At 37.5% G+C, this 11,733-nt stretch overlaps 2 protein-coding genes across 5 annotated transcripts in view; both read left to right on the forward strand.

Annotated features, from left to right (window-relative positions):
- The window catches only part of ano5a (anoctamin 5a), a 32,492-nt gene extending 23,932 nt beyond the window's left edge, over nt 1-8,560 (forward strand). For all 4 annotated transcript variants that reach the window (XM_057327058.1, XM_057327059.1, XM_057327060.1 and 1 more), the window contains 8 exons: nt 434-662; nt 1,979-2,157; nt 2,291-2,388; nt 2,545-2,675; nt 2,924-3,129; nt 3,573-3,775; nt 3,882-3,987; nt 5,598-8,560. In XM_057327058.1, coding sequence (XP_057183041.1) covers nt 434-662; nt 1,979-2,157; nt 2,291-2,388; nt 2,545-2,675; nt 2,924-3,129; nt 3,573-3,775; nt 3,882-3,987; nt 5,598-5,834 — 1,389 coding nt within the window. In that variant the 3' untranslated portion in view covers nt 5,835-8,560. The remainder of the gene's footprint in view (nt 1-433; nt 663-1,978; nt 2,158-2,290; nt 2,389-2,544; nt 2,676-2,923; nt 3,130-3,572; nt 3,776-3,881; nt 3,988-5,597) is intronic.
- A 767-nt stretch (nt 8,561-9,327) lies between these two features.
- LOC130549754 (succinate receptor 1-like) lies at nt 9,328-10,320 on the forward strand. The gene has a single exon (XM_057327066.1). The coding sequence runs from the start codon at nt 9,328-9,330 to the stop codon at nt 10,318-10,320; it is 993 nt and encodes a 330-aa protein (XP_057183049.1).
- The last annotated feature ends 1,413 nt before the right edge of the window (nt 10,321-11,733 follow it).

The raw sequence follows: 11,733 nt of genomic DNA on the forward strand, positions 1-11,733 counted from the left end.
GTTCAAATGGGTCTTGTTTACTTTCATTATTTTGTGCTGATGCCTATGAACGGTGTTGTCGATACGTCGCTTATAATATACAGTATATGAGCTTCCATAGTTGATGAAGGCAACTCGCTACATTTTGGAACAGAGATCATACTATATACAGATATTAATAGATAAACAGTAGTGTTGTAAAATGCCTAATTAAACTTATAATGAAGTTGAAGTATAAATAAGTCACTGGACTGTATGGAAACAGCTCTGCACATCCTGAATCAGTAAGTTGGTGATGCATGTGTTTAGCTGCATGTAGTGTTTTAGTGTTTTGCCCTAGAGAGCTTGTTTGTAGTTTTCGCCATAGTTAACAGTATTTTATGACAAATTATATTTAAAAAATTAAGCACATTCAGTGTTTTTGTGATTGACATACTTCTTATCCCAAACACAGATCTGTCTAATCATCGCCAGTATAATCGGGGTGATAGCGTACCGCCTGGCAGTGTTTGCTGCCTTCGCCAGCATTATGAAGGACAGCCCCACCAGTAAGCTGGAAGTGGTTGGGTCATTAATCACACCTCAGCTTGCTACATCTGTAACCGCTTCCTGCATCAACTTCGTCATCATCATGATTCTGAACTATCTGTATGAGCGGGTGGCCATTTGGATCACTGATATGGGTGAGAAACCTGTTTTTACCCCTCTTACTCTTTTTACATTTGCTTTACAGTCATTGCAAATCGGAAACACTCAGGCTAGTTGTGGCAGTGGCTGAGTTTCTATTACCTTTCAAAATACGGCCAATGGGAACACATAGATATCGCAAAAACTCCCATGTATGTATGTAAAATGTAAATGTGAATATATCGCAAAAAAAGTTTTGATGCTCACATGAGGTGTTTTTTTTTCAGGCAATTTGATAAAGGAATATTTGGCAAAACTGCACTGAAAACAATTTCTTGAATTTACAGGTCAACATTGTCACATGATCATTCTTTTAAAGGGGAGGTCACTTCTTTAAATTAAGTTAGTGAGTCGTATAGCTGTTGGAGCATAAACAACATCTGCCAAGTGGCAACGCTTAAAGTTCACAGAAAATGAAGATTTTTTTACAGAAATCACTTTTTAAAGACTACAACAAACTTTTTCCTGTGTTAGTGACATCATGAACCCCAAAATGTACATTGACCCTGCCCCATGTAACACGGATAGGGCAATGGGCGGGACATCTCAACACACACTCTAATGGCTGGAATACACTACAAGACTTTTAAAATCTAAACAGATTTTTTTTAAACCAGACATCACACATTTGTAGACTTTTTGAAAGTTTCAGATAGAAACACACTAACTGATCAAATCTGCAGACTGGCACAGACTTTCTGCAACAAATCCAGACTGAAAATCTGAGCAAAAGTCTTGTAGTGTATTTTAGCCTTAAGCGGTAGACCAATCACAAAAGACAAATCCTCAGCTTGACCAATCAGACTTCATAGAACCAGGAGCTCAGCAGCCTGTTTTCTGAGAATCGAGATGACGGTGTAAAACATGGGTGAAATATGTAATACATAATGCATTTATTTTAAATCTGAACATGAACACCTATTGTTTAGCACATCATAAACATAATGAAGACTTAAAAAATAGGCAAGTAGGACCCCTTTAAGATGGTATGGTTGAGCTCGATTTCTTATCACACGTCCTCACAGTAGGTGGCGGTATGCACCTCTAAAGTTGGTTTGCCACCCACCATAAAACCCAAGGAAGAAAAGATTTACATTTCAGTCACATAATATCCTTTAATAATATATTTATTGTATCGACATTTAGAAAATAGTGCATACTTTTTGCGCAAATCTGTAATGGAAACCCAGTTAGGGAATTTTTCTCAGGATATGTATTTTTATGTCCCACCTAAGAAGACCCTTATCCTAGTTGAAAGCCAGCGTGATTTAGTGCTGGGATTTACTATTATAGTTTTTTATTATTTTCACAGAGGTTCCGAAAACTCACCTGGAGTACGAGAACAAGCTGACGGTGAAGATGTTTCTCTTCCAGTTTGTCAACTACTATTCATCCTGTTTCTACGTAGCCTTCTTCAAGGGCAAATTTGTGGGTTACCCTGGTGATTATGAATACATGTTCAGCAAACGGAGCGGCCTGAGAAATGAAGAGGTCAATCTAACATCACATCAGCCTCTTACAATTGTTTTTCATCTTCACATTTTGCAACAGATTGTAACTTTAACTAAAATATATTTAAATATAAAAGAAAATACAAATATTAATGTTGATGTTTTGTTTCCAGTGTGAGCCTGGTGGTTGTCTGATTGAGTTAACCACTCAGTTAGTAATAGTTATGACGGGGAAACAGGTGTGGGGGAACATACAGGAAGCTCTCGTACCGTAAGTTTCACTCGATAATTGTATTTATCTTCATCCCTATGTGTTGAAGGATCTGGATAGATTTACTTTTATTAGTAGTATAAAATTATTTTACTGCTTAAGTTACAGTAAAGCACAGACATGTGCAGTAGACAATGTGCTGTGTATGTGTTATAGTTGGCTGCGTAACTGGTGGGTGAGCAGGAATGCCCGGAATCACCCGGAGAGTCTGTACAGCCGCTGGGAACAGGATAATGACCTCCAGTGTATGGGTCAGCTCGGACTCTTCTACGAGTACCTGGAGATGGGTGAGTACTTCCTCAGGTACCCAATCTATACGATTTTTACTAGGAAAGAAAACTGCTCGTGTTAAATTATTTTATAAAACATGCAGAAAGAATGTTGCAGTAACACAGTCTGACAGACAGAGGGTGCAATAGTTTAACCTTGTACAGGCATTTCAATTCAATGAGACTTTTATCATTCATGTGACCAGTAGAGTAGTGCCAAAGCTGAGAAGGTACAAATAGAACAACGATCTGTTCCTCTTTTGCAGTTATCCAGTTTGGCTTCATCACCCTGTTTGTGGCATCTTTTCCTCTGGCTCCGCTGCTTGCTCTCATTAATAACATGGTGGAGGTGCGAGTGGATGCTTGGAAATTCACAACTCAGTTCCGCAGGCCCGTGGCTGCCAAAGCTCACAGCATCGGTGCATGGGAGGAGATCCTCAACATGATTGCTGTTTTCTCAGTGGTCACCAATGTGAGTCATGTATTGAGATGTGTTATACTGCGGTATTGTAAATGCTGGATTCTGATTGGTTGGTATATATTTGTATGGCTGATGTAGTTCCAGGTTTGTTGTTCACATTTCAGGTAGACTGTTTTTTGCTGCCTTGATTTTTTTAGTACAGTTAAATTGGCTTTACAAGTCATTTCAGTTTTGTAATATCTCAATCGGTAGAGTATGTACGAATAATTCCAGGGTCATGGGTTTAAAAGCACAAAGATCCGAAACATTTCTTGAAATGCGTAGGCTGCGTGTCATGTATAGAGTCAATAATGTCCATCATTCATTTAAATGTAAGTCATTCATTAATCTGGTCATGGACGAATCTTGATTTTACTGTTAATGTGAAGTCTGAAATTACAAATGTCATTGTGTCATAAACGACACCAAAGTAACTCACGCATCTTACATTTCAGGCCTTCATTGTCTCGTTCACATCTGACATGATCCCACGGCTGGTGTATCTGTACACGTATCACCCGGGAACTGAGATCACTATGGAAGGATACATCAACAACAGCCTCTCGGTCTTCAACATCTCAGAGTTCCGACCCGAGAACCGGCCAGAGGACGGAGAGAACCCCGAATGGTTTAACAGCCTTAATGTGACCACATGCAGGTCTGTCCGTCCTGTGCCGCACTTTATGTTTACGTCTTGTAAATGTAGAACAGATCTTTATAGTAATACGAACTGATATGTAATAAACTTTATGTGCATACCGTAGGTACCCTGATTACCGCTACCCACCGGGACATGAGAAACAGTACAAGCACACCATGCAGTTTTGGCACATTCTCGCTGCCAAAATGGCATTTATCATCATCATGGAGGTATGGGATATTCAACTTGTCTCTAAGTATAACTTGAAATATGTTCATTGTAATTTCGTAAAATTAAAGACAGTTTAATAGGTGGCTGTTTGTTAACCCTTGTGCATCAATTTTTTAAAACTCACACTAAATGTAAAAAATGTCCATGTCCAAAAACGGTCATAACAATATTATATATATCCATATTTTTTCACACTTTGAATAACATATTTTTTTCACTGGAGTTAGTTCTTATCATAGCTACCAAACATTCATTTGTTGAATTTAACCCTTTGAATACCAGTTTTATTTGCATGGTGACCCTGTTGTTTTTCATGAAAAAAAGGAATAATTCTAAATATTTTCTATATACTAAATGTGAAGCTGATTTTTTTTATTATTACAGTCTTGGATATTTTATTAATCAACAATAATTTTAATGCATTATTATTTTTTCAGCAATGTAAGATTTAAACAAAAACTCACACTTTTTATATATATATATATATATATTATGATTATATATTCAATTTTTTCAACTTTTACTTACTTTAATGTTTTAACCAGTTCCTTTCCAGATCATAACTACCAAAAATTCATTCATTTTCAACAGTTAAAAACTCGTAGTTTTAATGGAATTCAATGAGGACATTTTTGTCCAAATGGACATGAGTGTAACAATTGTATGTACCTAGTTTAAAAAACATTTATGAACGCAAAATATTAAAATTCCAATAAAAACACACACCCTTTGCAAAATGTATGATGTTTGCATAAACACAGCCAAAACGACAAAGAAAACAAAACTGAAATGGACAAAAATGTCCAAAATAGCGCACAAGGTTTAAGGCCTCACTTAGGCCCAATCCCAATTATATTTTCTACCCCTTCGCCTACCCCTCGCCCCTTCCCCTTGCCTCTTGAAACAAAGTGGCAAGGGGAAGGGCTACAAATTTTCCGCTAAGAAATGGGACACCACTACTACACTGTTATACGTCATCATATACGTCGTTGCTAGCTCGTCACGTCAGAGGACATGTGCCGATGCACCGGGTATATGACATAAAAATATATTTTCTAGTATCGTGCAATCAGTGCTGTCCGCTAGCAAACTTTAGCGATTTTTTTGCAAACGTTAAAAGAACACCACCGTAAATACTAACACAAGATTGAATGTAACATACATAAAAGGAAAAATTGTCATAAAAATCCTTATTAATGGCAAAAATTACTTACATTTATGGGTCTGCTTGCTCGAGTGAGCGGCCATGTTGGAAATTTCTCTTAGCCCTTTGTTTGAAGTGAGGTCCCGAAAAATCTTCGTTTGAAGGGCTATCTGGCCCTTCCCCTTACCCCTAGCCCTCCAACCAAAAGAGAATTGAGACACCACTACCCCTTCACGTGAACGCGCCAAACGGAGGGGTAGGGGAAAGTGTAGGGGTAAGGGGTAGAATTGGGATTGGGCCTTAATGTGAATGGGGTCCGTGTGACCCTTGTTTTTTTTTAGCATTGTCTTATTGTCTTATAAATTCTTTCTTGGGGTAACTAGGTCTGTTTATCTTTATTGTCATTACATACATTTCATTTATGTATAATCAAAAATGATTGTAAATGATTTCATTTGCTTGCAGCATGTGGTGTTTGTGGTGAAGTTCTTTGTGGCCTGGCTGATCCCTGACGTGCCGTCGGATGTGAAAGCTCGTATAAAGCGCGAGCGTTACCTGATTCAGGAGTATCTGCATGACTACGAGCTGGATAAACTCAAAGTCCAGCTCAGCCAGAACAGGCAGAACATTGAAGAGTGTACATGTCCCACCACAGCCGCCCCACCTGTGAAACTTGAGGTGTTTTCTGACTGTCTGACCTAACCAGACCTCTCTGAACCACAACACACTACAATCTCAAGGCCAATGAGAGAGGCCCGTGTTATAAAGCGCTCTGAAATCACCACGCTTGCTTTACCCCACTAGTCCATAATAAAGTTTACATCACGCAACGTCCAGACCGGATCACAGTACTTTCACACTGTGTTGACTCATCTGGCTGCTTGATTGATTTATATTCAGTCAGGTGACCTCCATAAGTCGACCCTTATGAAAGGGCCCCCTCTTAGAACCAAGTCTTCCCAATCGGGATTGTTAAATCTGAAGTTTTATAAATAAAATAGCCATGAAGTTAAAGCCAGATTTAAATGCACTGTAGACATATCTTAAGCCATATGACTTCAGCTGTAACTTGTTTTCTGAAAACGCGATCTATGCAGTCTCCTCAATCCTTGTTTTTGTTTGATTTCCGTGTCAACGTTCTCTGCTGGTGTGGCCATTTTCTCTTATATGACACTACAAAGATAAAGTGTGAGCTGTTTATATTTTCTGGTAAACACTGTGTCAAAGCCAGACAGCTAAGGGGTGAATCTCATGAAAGCATTTCTAGTGTCATAGTCTAAAATCAAAAGAACTAAAAAGGTAAGAAGTTCTATTTTGCATAAAGAAAATGAAGGCTGTTTGGGACTAAATGGTATTTTTGTAATGCATTTTGTTCCCTAAACTCAGATTAAAACGGTAGATTCTCATTACCATAATGCAAAAACAGTATATTCTCAATACCATAATGCAAAAACAAAGAAGAATAGCATTACCACAATGAAAAAAGAGTAGATTGTCATTACAGTAATTAAAACCGTGAATTATCATACCCGTATTGCAAAAACAGTATATTCTCAATACCATAATGCAAAAACAGAAGAATAGCATTACCACAATGAAAAGGAGTAGATTGTCATTACAGTAATTAAAAATGCTTTAGATTCTCATTACTTTAACCCCAAAAACTTGAATTCTCATAACCGTAATGCAAAAACAAAGAAGAATAGCATTACCACAATGAAAAGGAGTAGATTGTCATTACAGTAATTAAAAATGCTTTAGATTCTCATTACAGTAACCCCAAAAACGTGAATTCTCATAACCGTAATGCAAAAACAGTAGGACCTCATTACCATAACAGGACAACTTAAGGTTCACTATCATTATTCTCAGTTATCACCACAAAATGAAAGAATATCAATTCACATTAAAAACTAATATGTCCAATAGTTCGGAGTGAAATATAATCCGGACATGTTCTTGCTAGTTTTTGTGAGATTCATCAGTTTTTAGAGAATCGAATCAATCGTCTTTGAACACAGCTTCTGTATGAATATTTATTTGTTCTGAATGCCTTGCAACCAAAGCTAAAATGCCTTAAAACCTTCTTACATCTGCATGAATGTTCGACATTATTTAAAATAGATTAAGATATTAATATTCAACTAAAGTTTAATCTGTTTACTGCTTGTTTAGAATTCATGTACAAAGAAATGTAAATTATATAGATGAAGTTGTGAGGAGGAAAAGATTTTAAGTTATTACTGTACGTACTTTTAGTGAATTCTCTTTTGTGAGTTATATAAAAAACTGCCACGAAAAATTTAGCAGTATTATTTCATAGTGCAGCATTTCTGCTGATTCAGTGACAGACAACTTCCAATGCCATATTTGTTTTCTTGCTGGAAATATAATTCAAAATGAAGCTCTATACCAAATATGAGTACGTATACAGTACATATGCACACTACAAGTTAAACTTCTTATTTTACAGAGCTGATTGTTACAGGCAATCAACTCATTAAACCTTTAAAACAACCAATGAGAAATCTATATTTTCAAAGCCAAAGTGCTAATGCTTATAATGTGCCTTTGTTTCTCCGAAAATGAAGTCCAGGTGGAGTGTTCAATCATTTTACCTTCCTTTCCATTTCATTTGCTGTGTCGTCCTAGTGAGAGAAGGACAAAGCCACTGTGGCCATTTTTTCCTAGGTTTTTGCACAAAGCACTTGTTGTCTCATACAATCCTCAGTGTTATGCAGTTAAGTGAAAATGCAGTTGTATAAAATAATAAGTTTAGGCTGACTGTATATTTCCAGTTTGATCATGCCTTTGTCATTTCATTTGACATTGGCCTAAAGGGTTAACAAAATTAGCAATGAAAATTCAAATGAGGACCATAAAAAGTTAGGATCGGTTTGACGTGTAATAATAACGAGCGCTTCTATTTTGCTTTCATTTTTGACGTAAACGGTTTAATTGGAAATCATATTTTATCTGTATCCTAAATGTTTTTTTCCATCTCTGTGTAATATGAAGAATTTAATCATTGTTTTCTCATTTCAAGAACCGTTATTCATAGAAATGTATGCTGTCTGAATAGTTCACTATTGACATTGACAATCTGGAAGCTGTGCCGTGAGGTATAATAATCCATCCAAGGTCATGACCTTATTTCAAATAGATTTTGAAGTTCTGAAGATAAAGTGTTTGTGCCTTAACCTTATTTTATTTTATTCACTTTATTTTTTTAGAATTTCTGTCATTTTGATTCATTTAAATGATTTCATGTTTTTTTTAATCTGATTTTGACATTGGTTAGCATGGTTATCTAGGATGTGTATTTGAATTTGTGTGTGGGTTTTTCTGCATTGCTCTTATGTACTCGGAAATGTACTAAATTTTTCATTCTTTGTGCAATCCATTGTCACCCAAATAAACTATTAAATCCAGACGATTTAAATAGTCAATTTTCCCTTTAATTTGTAACGCTTTCTAACACGGTTTAATTTCATATGTGGAATGTTTTTTTTCATACAACCCATCAATACTGCAGGTTAACAGATGGTTAAAACACAAACCGGTGGTAAGCTTTTTGTTTTAAAACTGATATTTGCTCAATTGCTTCCTGTATTTACCTGATACCAAAGAATGTGCATTAGAGAGCTGAACCTCCACATAACCGAGACGAGAGCTTGCCAGAGATGGATGCTAACAAGACGATTGTAAGTAACAGAAGAAACCTTACACATCTTAATAAACATTAAATATGTAAATTTGTATGTTAGCAAAATAATAAGGGGATGCATCAATATTGAAACGTTTAGCTGATCGATTAGTGGTCAAACAAAGTATTCATAGATAGAGTATATTGCAGCTTTTTCTAAGTCTTCCGCCATATTGGAATGGTCAACGGCCAGTACAAGAGCTTTTTTCTAAAATGGACAAACCCAACCATTGGGTTAAATGAACACAGAAAATGTTAATATTTGACAGAAAAATGGGTTTAAACAACCCAGATTAGGTTGGGTTTGTCCCTTTTTGACCCAATGCTGGTTTTTAATAACTCTGTGTGTTTTTGAACTATTGAGTTATATACATAAACATATAAAGAACACAATGCAATACATTTTCATATGTGAAAATGACTTCTTAACTGTAGTCTCTTGATAATAAAATCCATTCTGTCTCCGATTCAATACAGGATGCTCCTTCAATGGTAAATGTTTTCTGCATCATAAATGACAAAGGCGATGAGGTCATGCGTTTTGTCCTGATCTGCCTGATGCCTGGATTCTTCGTGGTGGTCCTCACCGTGGGTCTTCCCCTCAACTGTCTGTCTTGTTGGCTGTTTTTCCGTCGGCTGCGTCCCTGGACCCGCAGTACGCTCTTCCTCTATAACTTGGCCCTGGCTGACATGTCCTGGTTATTGGCGTTACCCTTCCTTATCCAATACCACGTGGCGGGTATGCGATGGACTCTTGGCTCCACCTTTTGCCGGGTCGTACGACTTCTCTACCATAACTATTTCTACCTCAGCATATTCTTCGTGACCTGCCTAAGTTTTGATCGTTACCTGGCCATCGTCCACCCACTCCGTTCATCTGTCCTGTTGAGCCGTCAGCGAGCTCTCGTGGTGAGTTTGGCTGTCTGGGTGATCATAGCTTTGATGAGTTACCCTGTAGCATACATGAGCACCACGGCACCTTGCCTTCACCACAACTGGACGGTCTGTAACCTTTACGTACTGCTGGCAGACACAAAGATAAGTCTGCCTTACTCGATATGCTGTTCTTGTCTGGGCTTCCTCCTACCTTTCTGTGCTCTCAGCTATTTCTACCTGAAGAGCGTCTACCGCCTGCGCAGACTCAGCGACCCCCGACTGCAGGCGCTTGCCATTGATCTGGCTGGAGCTATGGTGTTTTTTGGAGTGTTTTACTTACCTTACCACCTAAGCAGGAATGCCGCTGTGGTCATGAGAGCGCTGAAAATCAACAATCCCTCAGCCTGGTATCCCGCAGATCTGTTATTTACCGTAGATATGTGTATTTGTAGTCTAAGTTCATGCATCAATCCTCTCCTTAGCTTTTTAATGGGGGGAACTTTCAGACAGGGGCTCCAGGAGGTTTTTTCAGAGATCTGGAGACTGAGACCCAGAGTGAGACCTGAGGGGACCGGTGAGAGGAAATTAGGGGATACTACACACTAGAAAAAGATCTGATGAAACATTTGGTAGGAATATGTTATTTTCACAGTGCATAAACAATCATTGTCAAAAACTGCCTCCTTGCCTTTCATGATTGACTACAGTAAGCTTTATAATTTTGTTTAAACAGAGATGGGGATCGAGAGGAAAAAGTTATAGATTTCAGCTTTTGTTTATTCACAAAAAAATTGAGATTAACGCTTTTGTTTTTTTTGTTTTTTTGTTTTTGTTTATTAAACAAGCTAAAAATTGTATTAAGCCAAAAAAGAGAGTCTACAGTTAATGTTGAAATGTTTACACTGTTTGCAGTATAAAATATGACTCTATTAGCATCATTGTAGTACTTAAAGGAATAGTTCACCCTTTGTTCTGCTGAACCCAAAAGAAGATATTTGGAGGAATGTCAGTAACCAAACAGATCGCAACCCTTATTTACTATGGGAGTCAATAGGGGATAGTAGTATATATGCGGGTCATAGTGTCAAAATGATTGACAGGTATGATTGATGGGGTCATTGACCTTTGCGGAGGGGGGGTTGGGGGTGTTGAATTACTTCCGGACCACCCACGTTGCGAGGGGGCCTCCCCCTTTGCGTTAACCTTTGACCGTATCCGCCCCCTTAGTGTGGTACCGCCCACGTCGCGGTGAACTTTTGCCCTTTGGCAGTATCTGTCCACGTTGTGAGTGATTGTCCACGTCTCAAGTTGAACTTTTGTCCCGTATGTTTACCGAACATTTTTCTCCCTTTTCCGGCGATCATGTTTGGACATGTTTTTGGACATGTTTTTATGAGGTTGACACGTATCTTATGCGTGAATAAATAAAGCAACGAGTGATTAAATAAAGAAATGATTAATTAAATACATGAATAAAGCAACGAATAAGTAAATAAAGCGGCAAATAAATAAATAAAGAATTGGTTATATAAGTGATTAAATAAATAATGAATAAGTAAATACATGAATAAAGCAACGAATAAGTAAGTAAATAAACGAATGAATAAGTAACGCATTCAATATATATATATATATATATATAGTAGATGTGATAAAGCTGTGGTAAAACTTACGTTGGAATAAAGACCGCATTCCTGACATTATACAGAGAAACCTCTTGTTTCAGACAGCTCTGTCCCCACATGACAGCTGTAAATCACATGAAGCAATGCATGACGAATCGAGCTGTGGGGCTCCTGTGTGTTGCTAGAGTGTCCAATGCAATCTATATAGGGTTAATGACAAACTATAATCTCGCTATATCTCTAACTAATCAGAAAACAACTTTCCACTAGCATTCTAAACATATCCGCTTTATTCATCATTACCTGTTTTGTTTAAAACTTAAACCATTCTCACACGTGTCTAATTGTACAGGGGCATCCATGAAAATGGCTTGACCAAATAAATGTTTGTATG

Source organism: Triplophysa rosa, unplaced genomic scaffold (genome assembly GCF_024868665.1).
Source record: "Triplophysa rosa unplaced genomic scaffold, Trosa_1v2 scaffold16_ERROPOS6745844, whole genome shotgun sequence".
Taxonomy (NCBI): Eukaryota; Metazoa; Chordata; class Actinopteri; order Cypriniformes; family Nemacheilidae; genus Triplophysa; species Triplophysa rosa.

Bases quoted from the DNA above. Each gene is read 5' to 3' on its own strand.
- LOC130549754 (XM_057327066.1), top strand. From the start codon at position 9,328: ATGGTAAATGTTTTCTGCATCATAAATGACAAAGGCGATGAGGTCATG.